At 49.9% G+C, this 13,354-nt stretch overlaps 2 protein-coding genes and 2 gene segments (V, D, J or C); all 4 read left to right on the top strand.

Annotated features, from left to right (window-relative positions):
- Positions 1-13,354, top strand: part of LOC120386421 (immunoglobulin lambda-1 light chain-like) — a 459,811-nt gene that overhangs the window by 224,142 nt on the left and 222,315 nt on the right. The window lies entirely within an intron of this gene.
- The window catches only part of LOC120386422 (immunoglobulin lambda-1 light chain-like), a 482,696-nt gene that overhangs the window by 280,000 nt on the left and 189,342 nt on the right, over positions 1-13,354 (top strand). The gene's annotated exons all lie outside the window — the stretch shown is intronic.
- LOC120386423 overlaps positions 1-13,354 on the top strand; it is a 309,162-nt gene that overhangs the window by 128,621 nt on the left and 167,187 nt on the right.
- Positions 377-844, top strand: LOC120386450. The segment is given in 2 exon segments: positions 377-455; positions 564-844. Coding segments are annotated over 2 exon segments (327 nt in total).

Raw genomic sequence — 13,354 nt, 5'->3', positions numbered from 1 at the left:
AACCACAGTGTTTAATGATCCTTTTATGCTTTTGAGGTGCAAGCTCTGTATGCCTCAGCAGGGCAGCCTTGGCTCAGCAGTACCTGTTCTACATCTTTAAATATTTGAGTTTATACAGAAAGGGGCTGATTCTCCTTTCACTTACTTCACTTTTACAACAAGGTAAAGTTCAGTGGAGTTACCTGGGATTTACATCAGTGTAGAGCAGAGGAAACTTGGTCCCAGAATCTTTCCTCCATGTCTCTGCCCCTCTCATAGGGGTGAATGAGGAGGCTTTTGTAGCTAGCAAGCAAGGAGCAGATTTGCATGAAGGGGCAGTTCTCCAGCTCCGAGGGTTTAAGAGAGAATTGGCGGGTCCCAGCCAGAGACCCGTTTGCCTCAGGAAGCCGAGCTTGCCTGGATTCCCACCATGGCCTGGGCCCCTCTGCTCCTCACGCTGCTCACTTACTGCTCAGGTGCTACATGATGTTTGCTTTTCCCCCTGGCTGCCTGAAGAGCATGTTAAGTGGGGATAAAGTCAATGCTGAGTCATTTTATTCATGTGTTTTCTCCTCCTGTTGCAGGTTCTCTCGCCCAGTACGTGTCTGTGTCTCCAGGGCAAAATGCTCAACTCACCTGCTCAGGGAACAACATTGGGAGCTACCATGTGCAGTGGTACCAACAGAAACCTGGCAGTGCCCCCCTACTGCTTATCTATCACAGTAGTAGTAGACCCTCCGAAATCCCTGTTCGATTCTCTGGGGCCAACTCCGGTAACACGGCCACGTTAACCATCACTGGAGTCCAGGTGCAGGACGAGGCTGATTATCACTGTCAGGTGTGGGACAGCAGCAGTGATCAGTAGCACCATGACACAAGCAGATGGGGAAGTGAGACACAAACCTGCCACAGAAGAACATTAGACTTCTTCCATTGTTCCCTCTCACCATTGTGGGGCTCAGCCAGAGGAGTGGGGTGGAAGTTTCATTTTTAAACAGGCCAGGATCTTCCCAGATAACTTTGGATCAACACATGACACCTCGCTGTCCCCAGGGACAACCCCGCCCTGATCACAGTGCAGGGGCCACATTCCCAGCTGGTGGAAATCAGCCTCCTCTGTTGCCTTCAGTGCCACTACACTGAGCTACACCCACTGATGGCCTGGCTCCGGGAGTTCATTGCATCCCCTGGGATGAGGGAGGATTCAGAGGCCAACAGTCTCCCCAGAAAGGGATCAGCAAAGCCCTTCGTGGCTGCTGGTTCTGTGTTATTCCTCCAATCTCTCCCTGTTGTGAATGACGGAGCTTCTCACCTGGCAGCACAGATTGGACGATGAGGCCCAACCTCAGTGTGACGGGGGTCCCGGGGGGGAGCCAGCTGTGATCACTCAGTTAGGGTGAACTGCAAAGAATGGGGCAGACAATCCCCCCAAAGCTGGTGGATATTCTCATACTTAGATTTACCAAACGAGCATAAAACTGCTTCTTTATTACCTTCCTAGTTCCTCAGAAGTCCAAATGGCACAGTTCCCTTAAAGTGATCCATCCTCAGGCCTCCATCCTAAGGCAAATATGATGAAGATTTCTGAAAGTCTTATTTCATCACATGAAAGAAAAGGTTCTACCAATCCCAAAAGATCGGACACATTATCTCCCAGGAAAATGAATGTTTCAGATTGTCATAGGTTTATTCCCCACTTTGAACTTTAGCGTTCACAAGATGGGGACCTGCATGGACTCCTCTAAACTAAAATCCTAGTTTAGATCTGGTTCTCGCTGCCACCAGTCAAGTTTTAAGTGTCTGACACACTCCCTGTTCCCCCAAAACTTTCCCTGGGAACACAGATTCAAAGTTGAATCTCAACACAAAGGGAAACAAACCATTCCCCCCCTCTTTCTTCCCCCCTCCCCTTGTCCTTGGGAGAGATACCTTGATTCAAACTCCTTGAATCAAACAAAGAGGGATTCACTTTTCCCCCCCTTCCCCTGAAAATCCAAACAAGGGAAGAAATCAATCAAGTTCTAAAAAGAAAAGATTTTATTAAAGAAAGAAAAAAAAGTACACTCTCTCTGTATTACCAGGATGCAAAAATACAGGGTCTAAGTTATAAACCTGGAGAGGCTCTCCCCCCACCCCTTTCTCAGAATAATCAAAGTAACAGCAAACAGAAATAAAGATATTTCTCCAGCAAACACACAATTGCAAATGTAGAAATCAAATTATAAGACTAATTCACCTTTCTAACACTCACTATACTGGATAGTAGGAAATACTCCAGGAGAACTTGGAGACATGTCTGGCCTCTCTTAGATCCAAAGAGAGCACACAACTCAAACAAAGAACACAGACAAAGCCTTCCCTCCACAGGGATTTGAAATTATCCTGTCCCTTGATTGGTCCTCTGGTCAGGTGTTCATCAGGTTACTGAGCTTGTTAACCCTTTACAGGTAAAAGAGACTTTAACCCTTAACTATCTGTTTATGACACAGATCTTATCCAAATACACACCATAAGCAATTCTTATTAACTAAACTACAATTCATTAAAAAACAAAAGAGAGAGAGAGAATCATTAAAAGATCAATATCCATAGAGACATGAGTTCAATTGTTAAGGATCAGACTCATAGCAGCAATGGCGAGCTTCGTAGCTGCAGAGTTCTTTCAGAAATAGTCCATAGGTTATGGGCCGATGTTTATATTTCAGAGCGATGCAGTTAGAAGTAGGATCTCAGTCTTTGTGGCTTAGGCTTCCCCTGCAGGAAACCTCAAGCAGATCTGAGATGAACAGGATCAGAATCCAGGGGTCTTTTCATACAGTGTTCTAGCATTCACTTGACCACACAGTCCTGGTTAAACAATAGGCTTTTGATGTAACCTTTTGCTTTCTAAACACCACCAATAATTAGTTACACAAATTAACATAGGGCAATTTATCCATTAGGTAGTCTATTACAAACTTCAAGGAGAAATAGAGACAATGACATTATTTTATCCAAGATTCATCTAAATGTTACTATTCCCTTTTGATCTCTGAATGAATAGTTATAGTGAGAGGCAGGAACTGTCTGTTTACATTCAAGCCTGGAAGATACACACAAGTAGTAGCACGGCTAACAATATAGGTTTGCATTTCAAAGTTCTAGCCTACCTGAGGATAGAATGGCCCCTAATTACCATTTCTAACATAAAGGTCGGATTTGGGTTATGCAGCCTGCAAGCTGTTTAACCCTTTCTGGCCATGACTTATATTTTGTGTAAGATTTGCTGCAATTATGTAGCAGTGGTAGCAACTATGGTTTACAAAATCATATTTTAATCAGACAACATCACACTCAGCTTCCTACATTTGAAAACCTCCCTCTCCCTTGCAGGCTCATTCCCATCTCAGTGCCCAGAGTCCTTCCTCAGGAATGGCTGGTCCCTCCAAGCCTGGGCTAGGCATAACCCTCTGTTCCATAAGAGCGAGAGAAATCCCCTCAGTCTCCTTCTGTGCAATAGCCGTTCCTGTGTAGGTCTGTGGTCACCTGAAGCATCCCCCAGACTCTCTCTCACACATGTTGCTCAGCTGCCTGGTCACTGCCCCCATAAACATGTGACATAGGCGTGGGAACTAGGGGGCGGGGGCTGCAGCACCCCCAGGCTTTATGCAGGGCTCCGCTCCCGTGCCTGGGGCTCCACTGCTGACCCCACACCTCCCCCAGCCGTGGCCCCAGCTTCGGCCTCCTTACTCCTATCTGGGTTCCCCGCTCCCAGAGATACTGCCCTGCTCCCAGCCTCAGCTCGGGGGGGGAGGGGCGTGCACAAGGGTGAGGGAGTTGGCTTTCAGCACCCCCATTATTAAAATTATTCCAGCGCTACTGGCAGGGGAAGAACTGATCCCTCGGTTGCACACAGCTGAAGATCGGCCATTGTGGAGTGGCCGAGCTCCCGTTCCGAGGTGCTGTCTTGCACCTCTGTTGGAGGGGGCCGTAGCAATTTATACGGGCAGCTCCTGGATGACCCTGGCATCCAGCATTGGTCTCTTGCTTTTGAGAGTAGGAAGGTTCATTTCAAAGGAGGGGGATGGATATTTATTGACAGAGGCAAATGACAGCCCTGTTTTTATTGGATTGCGCCTTTTACTGTATATCAGAGAGGCCCCCTTCTCTGACTCTCACACTGGGAAGCGAGACAAAAACACCATTCCCTCCTCTCCCCCAGCCTCGGCCCTGTGAGAAAAGTTCACCAGTTGCCCAGTTTTGCCTCTGGTTGTGACAAATCACACAGCTCTTTATGACAAGGAAATTCAGTCCACAGAGGTATTTCTGACAGGTTTCAGAGTGGTAGCCGTAGAAGAGTAGTTGTGGCACCTTAGAGACTAACAAGGTATTTCTGGCTCCCTCCTCATTCTCCTTCTGCAGGATGGGGACAGTCACCTTCTTCTCCCTAAGAGTCAGCATCCTCTCTGCTATCAGAGTGGAGAGAAAAAGATAACAATCCTATCACAGCCGTAAGTGTCAGCACAATGTAATTCAGATCTTCCCCAACATTCCAGCAAAGACAATGGAGTCAGGCCCTGAGATTTCTGATGCAGAAAGAAATCAGAGGCAGAGGGGTGGATGGGTATAGAGGGGAATGGGGCATCTGGCACCACAGATAAGGAAACCAAGGGCTATTCAGGTGGCATGAGAGGGGTTGGCAGGGCAGATTTCTGAGCTCAGTTTTGGCCAATGTGAGCTTGACACCAGAGGAACCATCAAAGGGCAGGATACCAGAGAGACGCGTGCCAGATGGGAGAATGAGCAGCAGGAGACAGGGCCAGAGTGGAGAAGTGTGTTGGGGAGTCATCAGCACAGAGGTGAGACTGACCCAGGTGAGCCCATGGAGATATTGAAGGATAAGGCTCAGAGAGCGAAAAGGAGAGGACAACAACGGAGCCCTGTGGGACTCCTACAGAGCAGGGGAGTGGGGAAGGAGGAGGAGCTGACAAAAGAGATGCTGATTGAGCAGCCAGGGAGGTAGGGGAAATCCAGCCCAATTACTGAGCACCCAGGTTTACAAGAGCCCATCATCCCCAGGCACCACTCTCTGCACTGGTTTCCCATTAAACCAGGGCCAAATTCAGCCTTTAACTTCCCATCTTCATTGCACTTCATCAGAGTCACCATCTCCTGAGGTTTTTATAGCGAGGCCAGTGCTCATTAGAGCTTTCGCTGAAAGTCCCAGGTTCTGAAGTCCAGTGATTGTATGAGCACCTCGGCTTTCAGTTACTAGGTAAGGAAGTTTCCAGCCCTTGGAACTGCAGAGAAGATATTGAAAAAGTGACCCTAGCATGCCTGAAAGGCTCAAACACTCAAACACACATAGAATGGTGCCCCCATGTGTACATTTATTCATTTCATTATTTCCAACGGCCTGACTCAGAATTTTTGAACCCTAGGAGCTGGCTGTTTGCTTCATGGCACTGGCCCAACTCACCTGCGGAGGCTGCCAGGAGCCTGCCTGCAGTACTAGCAGCCATGGGGAGCAAAGGGTTAAGGGACCCAGTGGAGCTGAGCAGTGCTCCATGACCCTGCGGCTACAACTCCCCATTTGGCCTCTGTGAGTCAGCTCCCCTCTGCTCCCAGCCTCCCCTGTCCCCAGCAGGCCCCACCTTCTTTCTAACTCCCCTCCCAGCTTGGCATCCCTATGGGCTGTCTGGGGAAACAGGGCCGGCTGCAGCGTTTGGGGGTCAGCAGGAATGGCTGGGCTAATGCAAAGGTCACTAAGAAGCAGAGCAACTTCTCGTGACTTGGCCATGAGGGAAATCTGGGCTGGGGAATTGGAAGCAAGGTCCCGAGCTGGGCTGGGGAGATGGAATTAGAAAAGGAAACGTTGGTAAAACTGTCAGCTGGGGCAAGAGATCACTTCTGCAAGTGTAGTGCTGGTCATTAGAGGGAGCTCTTCAGCTAGAACATGCCAAGCAGGAGACACTGGGCATTGGTTGTAATGAATCATTTGGCCAGATGGGGGGCTACAACACTAATAACAGTGATGCTCTTTTCCTGACACCTCCCAGGTTCCCCCTTTTTCCTTCTTTCCTTGTGGGCAGAGAGGGGCAGGTGAAGCAGGTGGGAACTGGAGGAGAGCAGGTGCTGTCAGACATCACTATACGAGGAGCCCATAGGACATGCACACTCTCCATGTGTCATTTCTCAGTCTCTCAGGAGGGTGTCTCAAGAGGACACTTTCCGGTAATTCTCTGGTGACATTTGCTCCCTGCTGGTACAGACTAAGCAGGTGCCCATCCATGAAACAGCTCTGAGCAGAAACCTGTCCAAATTAAACACACACAAACTATCCCCTGAACTACCCCCCTTCCCCTCCATGGCTCCAACTCTGCCCTAGGATCTGATGGTGAGAGCCCCTCGGTGTGCAGGACGATCTCTTTCCAACTGAGCCCTTTGCTTTCCCAACTCCCATTCTGCTCTGCATTTACATCGCCAGCCACCAGACACCTCATTCACCTTCCATACTCAAAGCTTTACAAGAGACGATTCCTACCAGAAACTGAGCAAAGCTTTGAAACTGCAATGGCTGGTCCCCAGAACTTAATCTTTCCCCAAGGCAGTTCAAATGCTGATACGATATGTCTAACCGCAGTTAGATCCTTTTATGCTTTTGAAGTGCAAGCTCTGTATGCCTCAGGGCAGCCTGAGCTCAACAATACCTGTTTTAACTTTTTAAATATTTATACAGAAAGGGGCTGATTCTCCTTTCAGTTACTCCACTTTTACAAGGTAAAGTTCAGTGGAGTTACCTGGGATTTATACCAGTGTAGAGCAGAGAAGACTTGGCCCCAGAATCTTTCCTCCATGTCTCTGCCCCTCTCGTATGGGGGAATGAGGAGGCTTTTGTAGCTAGCAAGCAAGGAGCAGACTTGCATGAAGAGGCCGTTCTCCAGCTCTGGGGATTTAAGAAAGAATCGCAGGGTCCCAGCTACAGACCCGTTTGCCTCAGGAAGCCGAGCTCGTCTGGATTCCCACCATGGCCTGGGTCCCTCTGCTCCTCACGCTGCTCACTTACTGCTCAGGTGATACATGATGTTTGCTTTTCCCTGTGGCTGCCTGCAGATCATGTTGACTGGGGATAAAGTCAATGCTGAGTCATTTTATCCATGTGTTTTCTCCTCCTGTCGCAGGTTCTCTTGCCCAGTACGTGCTGACTCAGCCGCCTTCAGTGTCTGTGTCTCCAGGACAAAATGCTCAACTCACCTGCTCAGGGAACAACATTGGGGGCAAGCTTGTGCACTGGTACCAACAGAAACCTGGCAGTGTGCCGCTACTTGTTATATATGAAAATAGCAACAGACCCTCTGGAATCCCTGATCGATTCTCTGGTGCCAACTCCGGGAACACGGCCACGTTAACCATCACTGGAGTCCAGGCGCAGGATGAGGCTGATTATTACTGTCAGGTGTGGGACAGCAGCAGAGCTCAGAATCTCAGTGACACAGTCAGATGAGGAAGTGAGACACAAACCTCTTGTCATCAAAGACCACATGTCCTGTGTCCTGAAAAGGGCTTCCGTCTGTGGAGGAGACAGTGTGCGAAAGGAAGATATTTCCTCTCAGTCACAATATTTCCAGCTGCATGTAGGTGACTGGTCACCTACTCACTGTCCTCACTGGGGATTTCACTGTACAACAAGTTCCCATTGAGGGCTAGAGGAGTGGGAGCGATTTGTAACCAGAGGGAATTCACTTACAGCCTCTTAAACACTTAAAGCAATAAACTGTGCATCTCCCTCCATTGCTCCAACCTCTCTCTGGTCTGACATTGCCAGTGGAGGACGTGGACTCTCAGACAAGCTTGGGTTCTATGTCTCACACCTACACTTCCAAGAAATAAAAATACTCTCCCTCCCCTCTGAGCATCTGCCCAGAACCAATATAATCTCTAATCAGGAAAACTTGAGCATGAAAGCAGGGCAATGGAAGCTGCCCCCGCACTCCACCCCCCCAGCGCCAAACCCTTTGGTGCCTTTGGCCCCTCACTCAGGAATGGTCAGAACCTCTCAATCTGCCCTGGCTGTAAAAGCTGGGTCAGCTCCAGAATTGCTGAGCTGGTTCAGTGACACCAGGGCGTTTGCAGAACATACCAGAGGTCTCAGGGCAAGATGGGGGATCTCTGCACTGATCCCCAGCTCTTTGTGTCCCACCTCGTGTTCAATGCAAGTAAATAAAGTGTTGGGGATGAGCCATGGTTGTGTCAGCCAGTGTCGGGATAGTCGCTGTCACCCCCTGCTCACTGTTTGTGCTGCTCATAGCAGGCCCTTCCCTTCCCAGGGTTGAGGTGAGTTACGTGGGGCTGTGGTTGGTCACCCATTTTAAAATCCATGAAAGATAAACAGCTGCATGTAGGCAACTGGTCACCTACTAAATATTCCCAACTGGAGTGTCATGTCCGTGTTTGATTTCCCAGCTGGTTCAGTCTGGGTGCTGGGGAAGGGATCTGAGAGACTCCCCTCCCCCAGTGGCCAGTCTGCCATGGGACCCTGCATGTGAAATCAGCTCCACTGTGGAGAACTCCTGCAAATGCCTTTATTCAGCTGGGAACTGGGTTTGTCATGTGGCTGAAGTGCTTAACTGAAGTGAACCGGCATAAGAACATAAGAGCAGCCATGCTGGGTCAGACCAAAGGTCCATCTAGCCCAATTTCCTGTCTTCTGACAGTGGCCAATGCCAGGTGCCCCAGAGGGAATGAACCAAACAGGTAATCACCAAGTGATCCATCCCCTGTGGCCCATTCCGAGCTTCTGGGAAAACAGAGCCTATGAACACCAACCCTGCCCATCCTGGCTAATAGCCATTGATTGTTCACCCCAGGCGAGGCACTGAAACCTTCAGAACCTTCTGGAAGGCAAGGGCTCAGAGCACTGTGGGATAAAGCCAGGCTCTGCCCTCCCCAACCCTATTTAGAAATAGCTTAAGCTTTGCTGGTGTGACAAATTTTGGTGCTGCTGAGGCTCCATGTGGGTTTTCCTTGGGTCACGTTGCAGGCACATTCCCAGCTACCAAGAACAAAGAGCAGGAAGAATTCCTGAGGAGAAGCCTCCTCAGAGCCTGAGATGTCTCATTGGGCTTTAAAATTTTTATTAAGATGATGTTTTAAAAAAGTGAATGGTACAGAGTTTAAGCGTAGAAGTTTCTGGTTACCAGGGAATAAGGTACAGATTATCAAGGTGTGCGAAGTTCGGTTTAAGACTGGGTGGCGTAAGGAATGCATAATCTGCAATAGCCCCGATTGGGGGTAAAAGATTGATGGGTCGTACAGACGTTGAGATATGAGGGTATGTTGTTCATACAATGGCTATGTTCAGGTGTGGAGTATAATGAGTAGATACGATGATGAGGTGAGTTTATGGTTCCAGTTCATATGGTCCACGGACAAAGTCTCTCGGTCCCTTTCTTGTAGTGGAAGCACACTGCGTTCTATGGCAGGGTTTGACCTACTCCAAAAACCCCAAGCATTGCCAACGGGCATCCAGGTTTGAAATGTGCAGTGAGGGGACAGAGCCCTCTAGGGGGGCTCACACCCCAGAAGGAGGTTTGGCTGAGAGCCCCGTTGTGCACAGACCGGGGCATGCAAATGGCAAAAGCTGCTCGTGGGGAATATTTTTATGAGTCTAAAGATGCTGGTTTGAAGATGCTCTGTTCCTCCAGGACTTTTGGCTTTGACACAAACTGGGAGGAAACCTCATCAAGGCAATTCAAGTTGTCTGAACAAATGACTGATCTCCCCCAAAGATGGGGGGAAGTCGATGGCGTGCTCAGCCTGGACACACAGAAGAACGAGCTGCGAAGGAACAGCCTGTGTGTTGCAATGACTGTGATGTGATGCTGCTCCACAGCCCTGCAGAGGAACAGGATCCTGGCGTGTGTGACCGTAACCACTAGGGGGAGCTGGTCACCCACAAGCTGCCGCAGGGCGCGGTATTGGGGGGTGGGGGGCAGGTCACAGTGACCAGCCACCAGCTGCTGCGGTAGAGCCGCCTCTGGGCTCAGGGGATTTTCATACCCTAACGGCTCTTAGACGTATGGTTCATATGAGGTCCCCTAGGGGCCCTCAGCTCTGGGGGCCGAGCTTCTCATCCAGCCCCGTCTGCCCTCCCTGCTCCACGATCTCTAGGGCAGGGGCTCTCCCCCAGGGCACAATGAAATCCCCAAACCCTGAGGGCAGAGGGGGAGAAGCACTGGGGCTGCCTGTGCCTGCAGCCCCTCCTGCTTCCTGCCTCCCCCCATCACTCCGTGCTCTGCCCCAGGGACCCGTGTGCAAAGGGGGTGATCAGCTGCCCCTGGCCACCTGCAGGCCCCACGACTCACAGGGACCAACGGGCTCCTCGCCACCTTCAGATGGTGCTGCCCTGACTCAAAGAGCAGGTGAAAAGGAAGCAGCTGGAAGCACCATGCTGGCCCTCTACCAGCACCCCAGCACCCCACTGCTCCCTGCTCAGCCGAGTCACCTCCCCCAGCCAGCAACCCCCAAACCATGGCCCCGCCCCAGATTCCACTTCTCCCAGCCCCCACCCCACTCAGCATCACCCACTCCAGGCAGCATCTCATTGGTGGTCACCCAGAATCTAGCCCTGTTTCTGGTTGTGACCCAAAGCCTGGTGGGATGTGACAGAAAGGGGTTGGTTTTGTTGCCCCAGGTGCAGACAGTTAGAGAGTCTCTGCTCCATGAACTAAGTGGCAGAGCAGGTTGTGCAGACTGGGAGCTCCTCAGCTCCAGGATTCTCCCTATTGTCCCCTGGCAAACAGAAAACAAAAGAATCCTTCCCTATCTCAGTTACAATGGGGATTTATATAGACAAGCTCTCCTCATGTTACTGTCCTCCCAAAAAAAACAGGAGTACTTGTGGCACCTTAAAGACTAACAAATTTATTTTAGCATGAGCTTTCGTGACGGTCATAGGTATTGGCAGCCAATCAGCAGGGAGCTGATTTGCATGAAGGGGGCGTTCTCCAGCTCTGGTGGGTTAAGAGAGAATCGGAGGGTCCCAGCTACAGACCCATTTGCCTCAGGAAGCCAAGCTCCTCTGGATTCCCACCATGGCCTGGGCTCCTCTGTTCCTCACGCTGCTCACTTACTGCTCAGGTGATACATGATTTTTACTTTTCCCCCCGGCTGCCTGCAGTTCATGTTAATTGAGGGATAAAGTCAATACTGAGTCATTTTATCCATTCATTTTCTCCTCCTGTTGCAGGTTCTCTTGCCCAGATTGTGCTGACTCAGCCGCCTTCAGTGTCTGTGTCTCCAGGGCAAAATGCTCAACTCACCTGCTCAGGGAACAACATTGGTAGCAAGAGTGTGCACTGGTACCAACAGAAACCTGGCAGTGCCCCACTACTTGTTATATATGGTAGTAGCAGCAGACCCTCTGGAATCCCTGATCGATTCTCTGGTGCCAAATCCGGTAACACGGCCACGTTAACCATCACTGGAGTCCAGGCACAGGACGAGGCTGATTATTACTGTCAGGTGTGGGACAGTGGTGCTGCTCACAGTGACACAGCCAGATGGGGAAGTGAGACACAAACCTCTTGTTATCAAAGAAAACATGTCCCATGTCCTGACGAGGGCTTCCTTCTGTGGAGGAGATGGGGTGTGAAGTGAAGATGTTTCCTCTCAGTCACAATATTTCCAGCTGCATGTAGGCGACTGGTCACCTACTCACTGTCCCCACTGGGGATTTCACCGTACAAGAAGTTCTCATTGAGGGCTAGAGGAGTTGGAGCGATTTGTAACCAGGGGGAATTCACTTACGCTTCTTAAACACTTAAAGCAATCAACTGTGCATCTCCCTCCATTGCTCCAGCCTCTCTCTGGTCTGACATCGCCAGTGGAGGATGAAGCTTAGGTTCTATGTCTCAAACCTACACTTCCAAGAATTAAAAATACTCTCCCTGCCCTCTGAGCTCCCACTCAGAACCAGTATCGTCTCTAATTGGGAAACTTGAGCATGGAAGTAGGACAATGGAAGCTGCCCCCACACTCCACCCCCCAGCGCCAAATCCTTTGGTGCCTTTGGCCTCTCACTCAGGAATGGTCAGAACCTCTCAATCTGCCCTGGCTGTAAAAGCTGGGTCAGCTCCAGAATTGCTGAGCTGGTTCTGTGACACCAGGGCGTTTGCAGAAGATACCAGAGGTCGGGGGCAAGGTCGGGGGATCTCTGCACTGATCCCCAGCTCTTTGTGTCCCGCCTCGTGTTCAATGCAAGTAAATAAAGTGTTGGAGATGAGCCATGATTCTGTCAGCCAGTGTCACCCCCTGCTCACTGTTTGTGCTGCTCATAGCAGGCCCTTCCCTTCCCAGGGTTGAGGTGAGTTACGTGGGGCTGTGCTTGGTCACCCATTTTATAATCCATGAACTTTAAAGAATAAACAGAGGCTAAATATCCCAACTGGAGAGTCATGTCCGTGTTTGATTTTCCAGCTGGTTCAATCTGGGTGCCTGGGTCCTCTCCCAATGGCCAATCTGCCATCGGACCCTGCATGTGAGATCAGATCCATTGTGAGGAACTCCTGAAAATCCCTGAATTCAGCTGGGAACTGGCTTTTGTCATGTGGCTTAAAGCTGAACTTCATGTGTCAGGCACAGAACCTTCCAGAAGGCAGGGACTCTGAGTAATACGGGACAGAGACGGGCTCTCCCTTCCCTTTTCTAATTAATGCTGGAAGATGTGTTTTGGCCTTTCTTGGTACTGCTGAGACTCCGTGTGGTTATTTTGCCTTTTGTGATGTTTCTAGCACATTCCAAGAGCAAGGAGCCGGGAGAATTCCTGAGGAGAAACCTCCTCAGACTGTGATGTGTCTCACTGGTCTTTAGTAATAAACAATGACAATGACACTTCGTTCTTCAGTGGGATTTTCAGTCCTAGCTGTCAGCACAAGGGGCGGCAGAGTCACCGCCCAGTTCTCTGAATTCCATTTTCTGCCCAATAAAAACTGCTCATGAATAAACAGAAGCTCGTGTAGCCCAGCTGGGCGGCCTGGAGATGATGGAAATAAATTATCCCAGTGAGCAGAGAACAGCTCCTAATAATGTACATTGCCAGACACAAACCCAGCTCCTCTAGTGTTGGCCTTTAGATGGGAGAATGGAACTTTGCAGAATCCCCCCATTTCCTCCTTAGCTCTGCCCTAGTTGGCTCCAGAAATGGTTAATCCTGGGCAAAGTGTATTTATTGCCCTCTCCTTCTTCCCGGAAACTGCTGAGATGGTTTCTGATCAGTGTAAGTGATCAGTGAACCCTCAGGCTAAGCAGGGAAATGACAGGCCAAAAAGGGAAGGATTGGGAAAGTTACAAATCACTGAAAATGAGGGATTAGACTGGAAACTGTCACACAGCCTGA

This window comes from Mauremys reevesii, linkage group 18 (assembly GCF_016161935.1).
Source record: "Mauremys reevesii isolate NIE-2019 linkage group 18, ASM1616193v1, whole genome shotgun sequence".
Taxonomy (NCBI): Eukaryota; Metazoa; Chordata; order Testudines; family Geoemydidae; genus Mauremys; species Mauremys reevesii.
This window is presented reverse-complemented; position numbering and strand designations above follow the sequence as displayed.